Source organism: Orycteropus afer, unplaced genomic scaffold, assembly GCF_000298275.1.
Source record: "Orycteropus afer afer isolate SDZICR_OR568_19922 unplaced genomic scaffold, OryAfe1.0 scaffold00069, whole genome shotgun sequence".
Lineage (NCBI taxonomy): Eukaryota > Metazoa > Chordata > Mammalia > Tubulidentata > Orycteropodidae > Orycteropus > Orycteropus afer.
Window position 1 is genome coordinate 11,774,316 of NW_006921656.1, and position 17,185 is coordinate 11,791,500.

A 17,185-nucleotide genomic window follows, 5' to 3' on the forward strand; every position below is an offset into this window, starting at 1 on the left:
GCGGTTCAAACCCACCAGCCACTCCTCGGAAGGAAGATGGGGCAATCTACATCCATAGTGATACTGCCTCGGAAACCCAAGGAGGGATCACTATGAGTCAGGGCCGACTCAACGGCACATAACAACAACAACAACAACAACAATAGCTTAGTAATATATGTAAGGAATGCTTAATGGTAAGCTTATAGAATACTGTGGTTTCATAAATTATCATCTGAGTCCTTGCTTTAAAAAGTCTTTTTTTAAAAAAATCTTAGGCTTTCAAATTCCAGGTTAAGATTAGCGATAACATAGTTGAGAGCATTCAGACAGACCTAGGAATTAGGTGCTCACATGGACTTTAGTTCAATTCAGAGGGTTCTAAGGAAGGCAGGGGCTGTTCTTTCAATAAGAATTAACATCCAAGGAGATTTTAGATTCTGCTTTTAATAGGTTTCTGGAGGTCTAGGTATCACAACATTCCCTGATCCCAAGTCCATAGTTGAGGAAGTTTCATGTGATTTCATTGGACAAAAGCAGAAAGATCTGTGGATGTGATTTATTCCCATCTCTCACTTTGTTTCATGGCTGAGTTTCCTGTCACTGAGCTTTAATTTTCAGTCCTAATTTTTCTTTATTAGGATTATGGACATATTGCTGCCTTCTTCAAAAAAAATGACATCTGTTTCTACTGTTGCTCTTGGGGACTGTCACCAGGGCACTGGTGGAGGAAGGCTGGTCCTTTGAATAGCTGCTATTTAGGACAGTCCCTTAGTCATACCTCCACTCAGAAGGTCCTGGAGGATGGGCTCAGTGAGCCATATGACTGTGGAATTCAAGGCTGGGGCCCCAACTCAAAGTCACCCTTTGGAGAATTTTTTTCAAGTAATTCCTAGATTCCAGTCCACTCCCCACCCCTCCCTGTGTGGTTAAAGTTGCCCAGTTAGATGTTTCTTATTCAGAGGGAATCTGGCACACTGGAGACTGAAAGTACAGAGATGAGGAAAATGGCTAAGGTTTGTAACCTCCTTAATAGGAGCCGTTTCCCTGGTGAAGTGTATTCCCCTTCTCGTGTACCTGCACGGGAGGACAGGCCAGTGCTGTGGTCACACTGTAAGCGTCCACCTCGGAGACAGGCAGACACTGCATCCTAGTGTGTCTCCTCAGTACCTTTCACAGAACCTGCCTTTAGGAGGGGTCCAGGGCATGCTTTTGAGCACAGACCTCCTCCTGAGTAGAACAGCCTTACGAAGGTACACTGTCCTGGAGATCGTCCTTCTGCTCTTATTATGTTAATTTGCATTTACTGAGCACATACTCTGTGGCCCAGAATGATCCCGAACGCCAGAAATAAGCCATCATGACCTAAAGAGTACGCTGTGCCCCAGCCATCAGTGTGAATTCCGCTTCCTGCCTCATCACCATCAGATCTCAGGTGTTGCTTTAAAAAGTTAAAAAAACATTGCCATTGAGTCCATACCAACTCATAGCAACCCTGCAGGACAGTGTAGAACTTCTCCATAGGCTTGCAAGGCTGTCATCTTTGTGGAGCAAACTGCCACATCTTTCTCCATGGAGCAGCTGGTGGATTCAGACCACTAGTCTTTCAGTTAGCCCCTGACTTAACCACTACACCACCAGAGCACTTCTTGATATTTTTTAAAAAGGAGCTCTGGTCACACAGTGCCTCAGATAATTTGACTGCTAACCAGAAGGCTGACAATTCATACCCCCAGCCACTCCTTGGAAGGAAGCTTGGGCAATCTACTTCCATAGAGATACCACCTCGAAACCCAAGGAGTGGTTGCTGTGAGTCGGATGTGACTCAGTGGCAGTGTTTGGTTTTTGTTTGGTTAATGTGAAAAGACCCTAGAGTCCTCCTGTAATTTGTAACTCTTACAAACTTTTCTGAGCACGTCTTCATTTTGGGTCTCACTAGGATGTTGGTTAGGAGCTCTGGTAGCATAGTGCCTAAGGCACTTAACTGCTGACCAGAAGGCTGGCAGTTCAAACCCACCAGCCACTCCTCGAAAAGAAGGTTGGGCATTCTACTTCTGTAGTGGTACTGTCTCGGAAACCCAAAGAGGGGTAGCTGTGGGCTGGGTCCAACTCCACAGCAAATAACAACAACAACAGGCTGTTGGTTCCCTGTGCACACACACCATGAGGTTTGTCATTGTATCTTGGTGAATGTGCTCCTTGCTCCTTATCGTCTTCCTTTCAGTTGTTCTTCTACCTCCACTCAACATGACCTGAAATACACCCGATAAATATAAAGATATCTTATTGTTCCATCACCCCAAGTTTATCGGGATTCTAAAGACAAAGCGTGTGTGTATGCACACAAGCTTGTGCACACAGTGTGCATGTGTTGTCTGATGTTAATTACCATTAATGATGTTATGTGTGTTACATAAAAATGCTTAATTGTAGGTGGTAATACTTTTCAGTGAGATTAACTGTATTTTCAAATGTTCTGCCTTTTTTCTCTGTTGCTTTTGCCCTTCCCGATCGAAGTCTAGGAGAGTAAGTGAATACTGTTTGTGAGAATGTGTTGTGTTCTCAGTCTGCAGCTCAACCTTGTTCATTTATTCCTTCCATGTTCATAATGTAATGGCTCTTTCTGGTCATTCAGTCTTTAGGAATATGGTAAAGTGTCAATAGCGTGCTTGTGTTCACCTTGTTTGCATCTGTGTTGTTGGGTTGATCCTTGTCACCCTTCTCATCACGTTGTCATGATTCATTACCATAGAATCATCTTTTTAAGTTAAAAGTGTGGTTATAAGTCTGTTTCACAGAGCACTGATTACTAAACAGAAATTTTATGTAATTCTTTATACACTCTCAGAAGCTACCCTTTTCCTTGTGGATGTTTGGCAGAATGTGCAGAGAAAGAAAAGGTGCAGCCCCAGGAAGAACACAGGCTGCATGAGCTGTGTCCTGGGCCCTTAAAAGCACTAGCCCTTTCTGTGTCTGCCTCTGCAGCTGATGGACGTGGGCTTGAGTCCTGCTGGTCTCAAACTGTAGTATGTTTGAACTCAGACAAGGAGAACAAGTGCCCTGATCCAGAAATCAAGAAACCTGCACCCCAGCTCTGCCTCTGCCTCACTTTACGACTTTGGCAGTTGTTTACCGTGTAGTGTCCTTCCCTATAAAATAAAGGCAAGGACCCTGGCAGCTCTTGAAATTTGGTAATTGTCTTAGGCCCAGGCCAGTGGGCAAAGGCTTAGTGGCAGAATAGCGTCCAGGGCTTTGAGAGTTGTCTCCAGGTTTGTTTCACCTGCGATTTCTCTTCTAGGATTCCCAGAGCCGGCAAGGAGGCTACAGCATGCATCAGCTGCAGGGCAACAAGGAGTACGGCAGTGAGAAGAGGGGGTACCTGCTCAAGAAAAGTGATGGGTATGTGTGCACCTGGCCCAGCGCCCCTGTGATTGGCACACCTCCTGGGTGTCGTGAACCTAGGAATTGCTTTCAGCCTCTCAGATAGGAAACACACTGAAAAGTTTGCTAATGCTCTAGCTTCAGATCTCCAGCACACGGGTCTTCAGGTAAGTCTGAGATTTAACCTGCCATCTTTAGGAAAAGCGGTAATTACCCTGTGACCCTACATAGCACCCGTGACATATAAGGTGCATTGTAGGAAGGCAGGTATTGAGTAGAACAAGAAGCGAGCAGATGACTTGCTGGCCTCATATACACCCCCACGTCTCTGCTTCTGTTCTGGGAGGTTCCGCCGCCTGGAATGCCCGCCACCACCACCACTACCACTTGGACCTCAGCCTGGGCATCATCCTGACTTCTCTTTTCTCTTTTTTATCACAGCCAGTCCTAGCAACATGCCCTTTCATTTCTGAAAATAACACATTTCTTGCCATCTCTGCTGGCCCTACTTGGCTGTGAGCCACCTTCCTCTCTCCTGGGCAATTTCTGTAGGCTCCTGGCTGTCTCGCTTCTCTCACTCTTGCCCTTCTCCAGTTCAACCCCAAACAGCAGTCAGGATGGCCCGGTAAGGACGGGAGGCATGCCACGTCACCCGCTTTCTGAAAAGCTCCAGGGGCTTTCCATTGCAGAGAGGGTCCACCCTTCTCTCTCCAGCCTCGTCTTGTGCCGCTTCCTGCCCTGATGCAACCACGCTGCCGCCTTCTGCTGCTTGAACAAGAGATTCTCCTTCATGATGAGTTACGACAACCAAATGTGTTCTTCCTTAGCACTTTATCTCCCTGTACGTGCTGCCAAAACACCCAGAGTAAAAACTGCTCCTTCCGAGAACCAGAATGAGTCCCTTTACTGATTGGCATCTTTTTTTAAAAAAAGAGAAAGTCCCCAGGCTACTGATGGCTTGTGGAGAAGTGTTCCTTGGCTTTACCTAAGACCGTAACTTTGCTGTTTGGCTTTCGTTGAAAGTATTTCTGGGATCTTGTTAGTTTTACTCATTATTTGACTCTTGCATTCAACAGATACCTCTTGAGAGCCCTGACTGTATTTTCAGGCAGATAACACATGCCTTCTGTGTTTGGCAACTGCACTCTCCCCCACCAGGGTATTCTCCTGAGCACTCTGTGCTGATTTTTTTTTTTCTTTTTTTTTTTATCAGCAACATTTTTTTAAAAATTGATGTAGGTTAGCAGTCAGGTGCCTTGGCACTGGGTTAATCCCAAGGAGTTACACCCAGCTGGAGTAGAGTGAGCGAGCTGGGAGTTTTAGGTGATAAGGTCAGAGGGGCAGGGAGCTAGGGCCCTGCAGGCACTAAGTCACAGAGGCTACCAGAAAGACTGTTGTGTGTGGCAAGTGAGATGAGAGTCACTGGAGGGGTTTGAGCAGAGATGTGACATGACACAGCTGCCTTGTTTTGAAAAGGTCTCTCTGGCTACCGTGGCAGGAGTGGCTCTGCAGGGGGCTATCATAGAAGTAGGGAGACAGTGAGGAAGCACCTGCAGAAACCCAGACCAGAGATGCTGACAGGGCCGGGAAATGGCAGCAGATGTGGTGAGCAATGGCCGAACCCCAGACAGTGAAGGGAGGAGGACAGGCAGCATTTGCTGCTCTGGGGTTTACAGAGAGAAGCAGTCCAGCCCATGATGCAGCACCTGACTGAGCATCACGTCAGTGCGTGTGTGGTGACCATTGGCTGCGTCAGTACTGTGGAAGCGAGAGAAGAAATGAAGCACCAGCTACCCATTTACACTGGGCTCTTTTTACGTAACACGGCAAGCAAAGAACAGCCCAGCTGCACGGCCCTGAACGCCTGCAAATGACTCATCCTGCAGAAAAGGCCTCAGGCCCAGGACCCCTCCTTTCACTGACCACCCGTGGTGTGGACTTCCCTTTACAACGTGGTAACCTGTTGCTGCTCCAGCAAGAGGACAGTTCGTTTTGTGTTATGAGGCAGACAGCAGGGTAGTAGTAGAAATCTTTGAAGAGAAGTATAGAGCAGTCTTCTTCTAAAAAAAAAAAAACTCCTCTCACCTAAAGTCACAGTAATTTTCTTAGAATTAGAATTGCCTATTTCTGAATGAAGCAGTTAATGCCTGTGTGTCCATGGCAGGTCAGCAGGGTCTTTCCCAGGCCTTGTTTAGTTCATACCTTAGAGAATCTCCTTGTGATCGGCTGCTGTGTGCCTGCCATACAGGCCAGGAACCGCACACACGTCACCCCTTCATAGATAAGGCAGCTCATTCAGAGAGATCAAGTCATTTGCTAAAATCATGTAGCCAGGAAGTCTGTGAAGCCAGACTTGATCCTGGGTCTTCTGGCCTAATGTTGGTCTATCTTCTCTTGATTTTCAAAGGGGGTGCTGGTGCTGTTGATCACCCTTGGGGTACACAGCATAAACTGGTATAAACACACACACCTCACTGCCCGTTCTCTTGGCCTGTTCTTCCTTCATGCATTCATCCCATACACATTTATTAAGCACTGTAGAATCTAAGGCAGCCTGCTAGAGGCTGGAAGGAAAAAGGTGAGTAAGACATAGTCCTCACCCTCACTTCGCTTGTGGTCTGCTTGGAAAGATATGGAAAAAAGCCAGAGCACCTTAGAGTTGAAAGGAGGTTGGAAGCCAGGTGGTCCAGCCTCCCCATAATTGCACAGGCAGCAGATATGACTCGTGATAACCCAGCATTGCTTGTGTTTGCTTTCTGTGGAAGAGGGGAAAGGTGCTCGTCCTTGAAGACACACTTGTCTGCTCATAGTGACTGCCAGCGGGGCCTGTGATTTTCTCCAAGGATCCTTTGCATTAGTGCTTTCCAACCTCGAGTTTTACAGTAATCCTTGTTACTTACAGGATTGTTACACAATTGAAAAACAATTGAAAAGTTTTAAAACTTTATGGCCCGAAGGCATCTATTGGCAGGCAAAGGAGCAACTGCTTTAGCCTCTGTTTCTGAAAACAGCCCTGGAAAGTGGGCCTTAATACCTTCATGATTTACATGACTCAGGTGAGACTGACCGCAGGATGACCGTGCTGAGTCACACGGCCTGCGGGTGATGGCCCTGGGGTGGAAGCCCAGGTGATGTGGCATCGCAGCTGGCACTCGCTGGATCGTGTTAGGCCACTTTCTCACAGAAAACTCTTTTCCTGGAATTCTGAGATCCTGGCATGGCCTGAGTGGTGATTCTGGGTGGCAGGCACCCTCTGTGAATGCCAGATGATGAAAGTCATTGGCATGTCCATTCAGGAGCCTGCAGACAAGTGCATCGAAAAGCTTCAGTACAGACAGTTCCCAGCAGAAGCTGCTCCATAGAGGCCTGGGAATGAAAGCCATCCAGGTGGTGACACAGAGCAGGCATTGCTTTGCTCAAATCGGCGAAGGCCTGTCCTGGTATCACTCCTCTTCCTCCGCAATTTGGAAGTGCTGCATCAGTAATCTCCGTTAATAAGAACAGTAATGCTTTGTGTAAATTTTCTTGGCTTTATTAGCATTATAAGAGAACGTAGACCCTTTGTGTATGTGTGTTTCCTTAGTATATATGTGTGTAAGAAAAGCTGGTGAATAAAGACTTTACTAAATACACTGAATGAGGGACACTCTCCTCAGGATGAATCATTTGATTGTTTATATTTTTAAAATATGATTGAGAAGGATGACACTGGTTTTAGCTTAGTGTGTACAGGAATTCCTCACCTGTGTTAACACGTAAGGTGAGGGGAAGATGGAGGCAAAGCCACTTGCAGGGAGTTGGTGACATTAACCAGATGGAGGAGTGATTATTTAACAGAAATGAACTCTAGTGAAACATTTCCCTGGTTAGTTCTTTCAGAAGGACGTCTGTGACTTAGCTGTAATTTGAGGAGTTTGTCAATTAGTAACTCTCAATTACCTCCAGAGGAGACTAGTGTTTTGAGCACGGTGCGTGCAGTTTTCCGTTTGGTCTGATCGTGTCAGATTCTTCCTTCCTTTCTGGAGCGTGCTTTGGAGCAAACGATACTTCTGGTGGTTACATATGAAAAAAGACAGTGTTATCTATGTTTACAGTTGCTTTAAAATTCATGTGTGGCACCTTTCTTGTAGGACTTATTTAAGGAGGAAAAGAAAAACACAAGATGATATTATTTTGGGTGCCTGGGAAAGCTGCACTGTCCCCTCTAGTGTTACCTATTCCATGACAACTGAAGGCCTGAGGTCTTCTCCTAGCCTGGAGAGCCACCGTGCCCTTCCCATTCCTAGTAATGTGGCACTGATGGGCTCCACTAGTGTGCGTTTGTACCTGCCTGCCCATGCACGTCAGTTATGCGTGCAGTCGCTCACCTGTGCCGTGGCCTTCACACACATACACACACACACACAACCCAAGTTGAAATTAGTTCATTTGGCTTTTTCTGTCCTTCAGCGTCGTCAAATCAAATACTTTAAAGTGTCTTCACTCTCAAATACTTCTGAGTGGCTTGACTGTAGCTTACATTCCCCTGGGAATCACGAACAGCTCTCCGTCAGGGGCTCTAAGGCATCATGGGGTTTGAAGACGCCCCTGAGGGGAAGGTGTGCAGGTTTCCATAGATGATGATAATGCATTCATCATCCCTGGCCCTGAACTGCTTGGTTAATATCCTGAGGCGGTCCCAGCCCATCTCTTCCTTGAGTTAGTTCTTCATTAATTTTTTTAAAATTTAGTTTTGATTTCATAAATAATAGATTAATACAGCCTTCTTGTCAAAGATTCACAGGTAGGATGACTGACTCCCAGCTCTACCTCCAGTAAAATCTGGCCGCCTCTGGTCATCATGGCGTGCCTCTGTCCAGATCCTTTCTTATGTATTTCTGTGAATATATGTTGTTGTTGTTGTTCTTATGTGCCGTCGAGTCAGCCCAGACTCATAGCGACCCCTCCTTGGGTTTCCGAGGCAGTATCACTACGGGAGTAGATTGCCCAACCTTCCTTCCAAGAATATATGTACCCGTAGAAAATTACAGAGTATTGTTTATACATCTAAATGTGATTCAGGTTGTTTTTTCACATTATGAGCTCATACCTTAAATATCTTAGAACAGCTTGCTCTTTTCAGTCAACAGTGTGCTTCAGAAATCAGTCTAAGCCAGCACACATACATAGTTAATTCATTCCTTTAAACTCCTACCCGTACTCTGTAGCATGAATATAACTCATTGATTCATCTTCCTGCTATTAGATTTCTGTTGGTTCCCATTTTCAGTATCAGCAAGAGAATTGTAATGAGTATCCTTGCCTATGCCGACTTGTCTGAACTACTGCCAAAGGGGCAGGGAGGCACCATCTTCTGATCTCTTCTAACCCCACAAGCGGAAGACATAATCACCATCAGTAGCCCAAGGCCTATTCCTGTGAGGCCAGACATGCTGCCTCCCTCCAGCCTCTTCACCAACCCTGACACCAGCTGTTCCTCCTGCAGCACCCACCACCTCTCTGCTGGGCTCAGTAATTCGCTACAGTGGCCACAGAGAACTCACAGATTATGGAGTTTATTAGGGAAGCACCAGTCTACAATTCAAGTTCAGGAACATGCTCAGTCTCTTACCCTGCCATCTCTCAGCTGACAATCTCTCTCCCAGCAATGTGTGTCTCCCAGTGTCTCTCTCAGCCAGCAGTGAGAGATTCCTTCTGCCTCTCGGAGTCTCCTTTTGAGCCTTGAAGAGTGGCCAAACCAATCAATCCCAACATCAGAATTCTGTACCCGAGAGAGAGAGAACTTTCCAGAAGATTGCTTCATGCCAGTCCAACAGAAATACCCCAGGTGGATAACTTTAACAATCTGGAGCTACTCAGTTGCTCATGGCAAGTTCCACCACAGAATTTACAAAGACTATGTCTAGAAAAGTCATATTATGCAATTTACTACACTGCAACTACCTTCCACCCAAGATGGTAAAAGGCGAATAGAATTTTCTGTTTTGTGTGGTGGTTTTTTGGTTTGGTTTGATTTTTTCATTATTCCTGTGCATACACTGTGTAACTGCAGGCTCCAGGCTGAATCAGGTGCTGAATCAGGTGTTTCTGCCTGTCCTTTAGGCTGCGGAAGGTGTGGCAGAGAAGAAAGTGTGCAGTCAAGAATGGAATCCTAACCATCTCACATGCCACGGTAAGTGTGCCGTCACCCTACCTGGTGCGTTGGTAATGCTTCTTGCCCCTGTAGATGAGGAAGCAAACTCGCTGATGGAAGTGGCCTGAGTCAGCATTGACATGTATCCCAACTATAATTAATGGGTGGATTTGGGTCAGATAGTTTGGAATATTCTTCTACCCGCTACCTCCCAAAAAATCACTTTCATTCTGCAGAATCTTGCTCTTACCTGTTGTTCCACAAGAACTTTTTTTTTTTGCTTTCTCAAACTCAATCAAGTGTTCTTTTATTTCATAATCATATGTTTTGGGAAATATTACTGATGGTTGTTTTGAAAAGCCTAAAGTTTTCTGAATTATAAAGATGACCGAAGAAGTCCTTTGAGTGAGAAAGTAGTGCAGGAAATAATATCTATGTAAAAATTTTAATCTTGATGGTAATCAAAGATGTATACAGCAAACAAATACTATTTGTCCTTTGTAAACTAGCAAAAAAATATTAATTGTTGAAGATGCCAGGATTGTCATGGAAAATGTGTCACACAGGAATGGAAGTGGCAAGGTCTACCAGAGTTTTTGAAAATGTGCCTGAGGTTTCCCTCAGTAGCCTCAGCTTGGGGAAGCCCTGTTGCTCAGTTTTGGCATCGTGAGGCAGTTAAGCCCTTGAGTTAGGATAAGCAGTTGGTTCCTGGTGGGACCGTGGCGAGGAGGGGTGAGCATTTCTACACTGCCCATGTGTCATCACTCACGGCCGAGTTTAGGTTGCCCTCTGTTGAAGGAAGGCAGGCAGGCAGGCCCACTTACTAAGCACTTCTTCCTGCTGCACTCACAACGTTTATTTTACTTCATCCTCTCACCAGCCCATGTGGTATTAGAACCTTCATTTACAGATGAGGAAACTAAGGCACAAAGAAGAGCTGTGACTTGGCTGGTAAATGGCACAGTTGGAATTTAGACTTGAGTCTGGCTGACACTAGTCTCTATGCCGCCTTCTGTTTACCTCCTCACCTTTGGAGCCTCATCATCCTACTTGCCTATGGGCTTCCCAGGGGCACATTACAGGTCCTGACACACCACAGGTGCTCAGGGCACACTTGTGGCCATGCCCTCCTGGGAGGTGACTGCTTGTATCTGAAAGATCATTCCCCAGCTGTGAAACTTGAGCTGTTAAATTATCTCCACCCTTGTCCCCCTGCAGAACCCTATGGTGATTGCACAGAGGCCTTCCACCTGAGATTTTTAACCCTCGTGCTAGTTGTAACCAGTCAACCATCAGAAATCATACCAACAGATTAGATCAGCTAATAATTGTCACTGAAGTGGTCTAACCCTTGTTTGTTTGTCCAGGAAGCTTTTCTTGAGCTTCTCCTCTGCTCTGGCAGGTGCTGAATCCCAGACCTACCCATCTTCCAGAATAAACGGAGGTACCCTTGCCCTCCCTCACATGCACCTGGGACTTGCTGAGTCTGTTGCCTGTATCCTCCTAAACTGCCCTTCTGACCCTCAGCCAGCTTTCCTGAGCTGTGCTCGTGTCTGGTAATAGCTGATTCTCTTTGCTGATTTGGTTCTAAATAGTGTGACTCCTAATTAGTGAGTGAGCAGAGACAAAAAAGACAGGAAAAATCACAAGGGAGAAGTTACTGCTGCTCCTCCAGGCTGGAGGGTGTATTCTTCAGGTTAAATATACTAGAATGAAAATTGTTCATGGAGAATTTCTATGTCAAGAATGACCTTCATATAGTTCATAGTTGTCAGTCGGAGGTGTGCTGTAAACCCTAACTTTATTCTGCTGGAGAATTCCTCCCTTGGACCACTTTGGTGCTGACAGGCCTCGCAGCGTTTTGAGAAGTTCCATAATCGTCGTATAGTCTGTTTCCTTTTGTTCAGAATCTGCTCTGGAAAGAGCACGCTGCGATGAGGTGGTGTGTGGTGATGGAGGGGTTCACACAGACCTGGCTCAGGCATCAGTGGCATTGCCTGTTAGTTATGTGACCTTGGACAGTTTTTAAAAAGAGTTCTCTGTCATCCTCCTTTTTTTTCTCCGCTGGCACATGTCCATTGTGGCCAAGCCAACTGTTAATATGCATTCTTCAAGCTCTGGTTAACAACAGATGATCACATTGGCCTCATTATTGAGGAGCTAAGAGTGGGCTTTGGCATCTGTCAGATTTGATTCTGAATCCCAGCTTTGCCGTTTACTTTGTGGCCTTGAGAAAATGGTCAGCTCCTTACAGCTGTCTTGAGAATTAAATGAGATGGCGGGTCTGTGCGTTATCACTCCTGCTGCGGTGGGCCTTCAGTTAATACCCCTTCTTGCTATTACTGCTATCTCCTTGGATGTCCTGGAGAGACAGATAGGCATTGACAGGCAGCCTCTCCTGCTGCAAACATCACAACTTACTGATTCACCTCCCTTTCTCCTAGCAGCCAAGGGAAAGAACACTCCCCCCACTGAGTTGAGTTACTCTGTTTCGCATTTTTGACAGTATTGTTGTCAGAGTACAAACCTGAGGTTGACTTTTTGCTGCCAGTTACAACACTTGTGATCACACTCCTGCTCCCACAGAAAGGTCTTTTAGCCAGTTTTAGCAGACGTTTCCTGACTGCAAATGCTGTCAATTACTTAGAATTAGGTTGAAAATCAAGGCCGGCCATTTCCTAGGAAAACATGGGATTCAGTGATCTCTGAAGAGGTGAAGGAATGAGGCTTTTGTTCTTAGGAAGCATGAGGCCATTGTGAGGAACTCAACACGTGACTTGCTGCTCCTACATGAAGAGCCACAGTGCGTAGCAGTGTTTCTTGTACAAAGCAGGTCCAGTGAGAGCCGTGTGGGCATTTAGATCAACGAGTCTTGGTTTGTTGGCTTGTCCACAAGCGAAGATCTGCTCCCGACTGCGTCCATCTCCCCACTTTGCTGTTCTGGGGAAGTATGTTTCTTTATATCCCTGCAGGACTTGCTCCCATCCCTAGCAGATGTAGTCTGAAAGTTCATTGCTTTTAAAGTACCTGTTCAAGAACAGCTCTTTAAATTTATGATTCAAAGAACTGTAGCACAGTCCCGTCCCATTCAGTGGGACTGCCTGAATTTGCTATTAGATAAAAGTCGTAGTGACAGTGGCTCCCACTTACGGACCGGCTAGTGTATCAAAGCACAGCATCAAGTACTTTAATTTCAAAATACACCTGTAACAGCCCTGTGGCAAACATCTGCGTCTGCCTGAAAACTTAAGCCCAACAAGTTCATATCAAGCCCCTAAACGATTGTGAGTGGATTTCTGCGCTTTGAATTGTGTGCTTTTTGCCTTTTCTTTTTCATTAGAAGCATTAATTATATAATGAAACAAATTATAAAAGAGAAGAGATAGGACAGTTTCAGATGGAGTGTCACATCATTGTTGTTCTCCTGAAAAACTAATTTCGAAGGTATAAGAAACTGCTTTTTCAAAACCCTCAGTTTCTGAATTCAGTATCCTCATGTCCCCTGTGGTTTGAATCATGAGTTGGAAAGGAACGGAAACTACCTTTTATTGAGACTTCCAGCATACTCTGCACTTAATCTTCAAGATGGCCCTTTAAGACAGATGTCACTGTCTTCATTTCTCACCAGGCTGGAAGCTCTGAAGAGGTGGAGCCAATGTCTCACTCATCTTTGAATTCCTAGTACCTAGTATATTGCTATGGTGTTTTCAGTTGCCTCATGTGCATGCAAAAGCTGAACAATGAATGAATAAGGAAGACCAGCGAAGAATTGATGCATTTTTGAATTGTGTTGTTGACAAAGAGTATTGAAAATACCATGGACTGCCCAAACAAATAAATCTGTCCTGGAAGAAGTACAGCCAGAATGCTCCTTAGAAGCGGGAATGGCTAGACTTCATCTCTCAAACTTTGGTCATGTTATCTGAAGGGACCAGTCCTGGAGAGAGGATGTCATGCTTGGTAAAGTAAGAGGGTCAGCAAAAAAGAGGAAGACCCTCAACGGGATGGATGGGCCCAGTGGCAGCAACAGTAGGCTCCAGCGTAGCAGTGATTGTGAAGATGGCCCAAGGGCAGGCATTGCTTCATGTTGTGGATAGGGTTGCTGTGAGTTGGAACCGACTCAACAACACTTAACAACAACAAGCATGTTGCCCAATGCATAGTTAGTGCTCAGTGAATGTTTGCTGGGTGAAACTGCATTTTACAGGTGAAGAAACTAAGGCTTAGAGAAATTTCAGTCACCAGCCTGAGGTCATGCAGTTTGTAAACAGTGGGGCAGGTTTTCAAACCCCAAAGCCTGCACACTTCCTATTATATCCTAGGACTTTGCTGAGTGCTGTGTCTTTGACAGTTTCATGAATAGTTCTTCTTTGAAATGAAATAAACAAATTACCTTGGCACTGGATCAATCCTAGTATCTTGAGGTAGAAAAGGCAGGAAGGGTTCCTGGAAGGGCAGGGAGTGTTGGTCATGAAGATAGTACAGGGGTTCCCTGAATTGACATTTCTATTCAAATACTGCCTGGCTAATGTCTGACGTTTCTCACGTGTCTGCAGATGCTCTTATTAAAACCATCCTAATCATTAAATCCATAGTCTCTTATGTCTACATCAGTCGATACTACAAGTCCTTTTAGTGTAACACAGAAGTCCACTAAGGAGGTTTGGTGTTTGTGGAAAGGGTGAGAATCCAGCTGGCTGGAAGAGGCAAGGCCTCTGACTGTGCACTTGTCTGCATGCTTGGTGGTCTGATTGTTTTAAAAGGGCAGGAGTGAGAGCACAGCCTGAGTCAGCGTGTAATGACGGGCCCACTTAGCTACGCATTATGTGTGGCTTTTCTGAAGCTACTTCGTTTGCACTCTTCAACTACAAAATAGGATAATAGTACCCCTCTCTCAGTGTTGTGAGCATTAAGTAAGATGATAGATGATGCATTTAGAGCCTGGGCAGAAGAGCCCTGGTGGCACAGTGGTTAAGTACTTGACTCTTAACCATAAGGTCAGCAGTTCAAACCCACTAGCTGTTCCATGGGAGAAAGATGTGGTGGTCTGCTTCCATAAAGATGACAACCTTGGAAATGATGAGCCAGTTCTAGTCTTTCCTGTAGAGTAGTTATGAGTCTGAGTCAACTCAATGGCAGCCGGTTGGGTTTGGTTAGACCTTGAATCACAGTGAGCTTCTAGTGAAGGCTGTTACTTGTCTTGGTTGTCTTCATCCTCTCAGACCCTGGAGCCAGTCGGCCAGGGTTTGAATTCCAACTCTGACACTGAGTCCTTGGTGGCTGTTTCTGCATCTGAATAAAATGGGGCTATTAATAGTCCTTCCTTCCCAGGTGGTTGTGAAGATTAAATGAGTTCATTAATTGTAAGTAATTAGAGCAGGATGTGTGGCATCATTAGTGCTCAATAAATGTCAGCTGTTATTCCTGTCATCCCTAATGTTTGCTGCCTCGGTTTGAAACTGGCTTCTTGGAATTCCTTTGCAGTGCTAATTCCTGTACCCCTGAAGGTACTCATGAAGCATGTTCGGGTGCCTGTCTTTTCATAGAAACTTAATTTCTGCCATTAGGGGTTTACAGCAGCTCTGTCACCTTCCATGGTATTTCACCATAGCACAAATTGGATGTTTCCTGTCTTTGGGTTCTTTGGACGCCAAAGACTGTTGTCTTTTAGTCCCATCCAAGCCCTGAAGATAACATTCATCTATGAGGGGTTTAAACAGTGCACTAAGTAGATTCAGGGCACGACAAAGCAAACTCACTGCCATCAGTTGATTCTGCTCATGGTGCGCTGCAGGACGATGTGGAACAGCTCTGTCGGGTTGCTAAGGCTATAAATCTTTAAGGAAGCAGACTGCCTCATCTTTGCCCTGCAGAGCGCCTCGTGGGTTAGAACTATTGACTTTTTGGTTGGTGGCTAAACACTTAACCCCTGTGCCACCAGGCTTCCCTTAAGAAACACAAAAGACCTGCAGAATGGATTCTCCCTTCCTTGCAATGTATTTGATGACCTTGTTTCTGTGACTCGGCCTTTACAGCATTCTGAGGATGTTTGGGACTCCCTGATTTCAAGCTTGTCTCCTAAGAGATTAGAAAGAAGCACTGTGAATTGTGCAGAGGGAAGACTTTAGAGCCAGTTAGACCAGCTTCTGATCCTACTTTGTTTCTGACTTTCACATTCCAATTGCCAGTAATTAGAAGTGTATCTTGATTGCATGTTTGTTCAATTTCAGACTTCAGAAGTTGGTAAAAATCTTCAGTAGCTTCTTTGGCATTAGCAGTTGGTGTGGAAACTTGCGTAGTGGTCATATCAACTGGTCTCCCTTGTAGGCATGCGGATATTATCCTATCCCTGACAATGTTTTTAGGATAGATCTTGAAATAGATCTTGTTTTTGGCGATGAACAGGATGTCTTTGTTCTGGAATTTGCCATTCCTGATATGGTAGACCACATGATTGTCTGATTCAGAATAGCCAATACCAGTCCATTTCAGTTCACTAAAGCCTAGGAAAAAAAATCTTTATGCGTTCCATTTCATTTGTGACAACTTCTAATTTTCCCGGATTCATAACTTCATAAATTTCACATTCCAGTTATTAATGGCTATTTGCAGCTGTTTCTTATTGTGTTCATGCCACATGAGCATTTATTCCATCATTAAGGTCAGCTCTCCTTTGAAGGGGCAGCCTTTTCCATCTTACTTTGAGTGCTTTCCAGGCTGAGGGGCTCTTCTTTCAGCACTGCATCAGACAGGGTTTCCACTGCTAGCCATAAGGTCTGTGGCGAGTTTCTTCAGAAGTAGATCACCAGGTCTTTCCCAGTCTCTCAGTCTGCAGGCTCCACTGCAGACTGTCCCCCATGGATGACCCTGCTGGGATTTGAAATATTGGTGGTCGTGCTTCCCGCATCGTAGCACCGACGTGCAAGCCACCACAGCCTGGCACACTGACAGCCGAGTGATGGAAACAAGGTAGAGTGCTGTACGAGAAATGAGCGGATGCTGTCAGAGAAAAGAACGGGTTCCTCCTTCGTGTAGTAGGGATGGCTTTTCCAAGCCAGTAATGGTTAAGGAAGGAGAGACGCGTTCCAGTAGAGAAAGGGGGGAGTGCAGAGGCCTGTGTCTGGAGGGAGTGTCCAAGGAGCTAAGGGAAGCAGACGTGCTAGAAACGACACAGCTCTTTTGGAAGAATTGTCTGGACACTTCCAGAAGACGCTGCTTGGGAATTTATTGCTGTTATGGATTTAGAAAGAAAAAAAGCACAATTAAATTATGAGCTTAAAAAATAACTGAGCAAAAACCAGGAAAAAAAAATTTGCAAAAATGTCCTGAACCTGTTGTAGTTCTCTACTTGAATTTCTCCCTCCCCCATTTGAATAACACTTACCTATTTTATTTCACATTCATCAGCTGCAGGTAGTGCTGGTTTTCTGTCACCTTATCAGGCAGCTCCTCACCTTGCTGCCCTTTGTGACATGGAACCTTTAAAAACAAAACAGACCAGAATTGCTAATCCTAAATCAAGCTCCACATGGAGCCTCACCTGAAGGCACTGGCATTGAGTCTTCTTCACAGTCACGTTCACAGGCAGAAGAATGCAGTTGTCTCAGTGCAGATGCTGTTGTTTGGATATAAGTCATAAGCAGCACTTTGCCAGACCTGAGGAGGCCTCTGAGGTCAGGGTGACTTTTTTTT

The 17,185-nt window shown here is 45.3% G+C and overlaps 1 protein-coding gene across 1 annotated transcript in view; it reads left to right on the forward strand.

Annotated features, from left to right (window-relative positions):
- Positions 1–17,185, forward strand: part of ASAP1 (ArfGAP with SH3 domain, ankyrin repeat and PH domain 1) — a 311,506-nt gene that overhangs the window by 221,088 nt on the left and 73,233 nt on the right. The window contains exons 10-12 of the mRNA XM_042780911.1: positions 2,497–2,505; positions 3,278–3,378; positions 9,463–9,532. Of these exons, the coding sequence (XP_042636845.1) occupies positions 2,497–2,505; positions 3,278–3,378; positions 9,463–9,532 (180 nt within the window). The remainder of the gene's footprint in view (positions 1–2,496; positions 2,506–3,277; positions 3,379–9,462; positions 9,533–17,185) is intronic.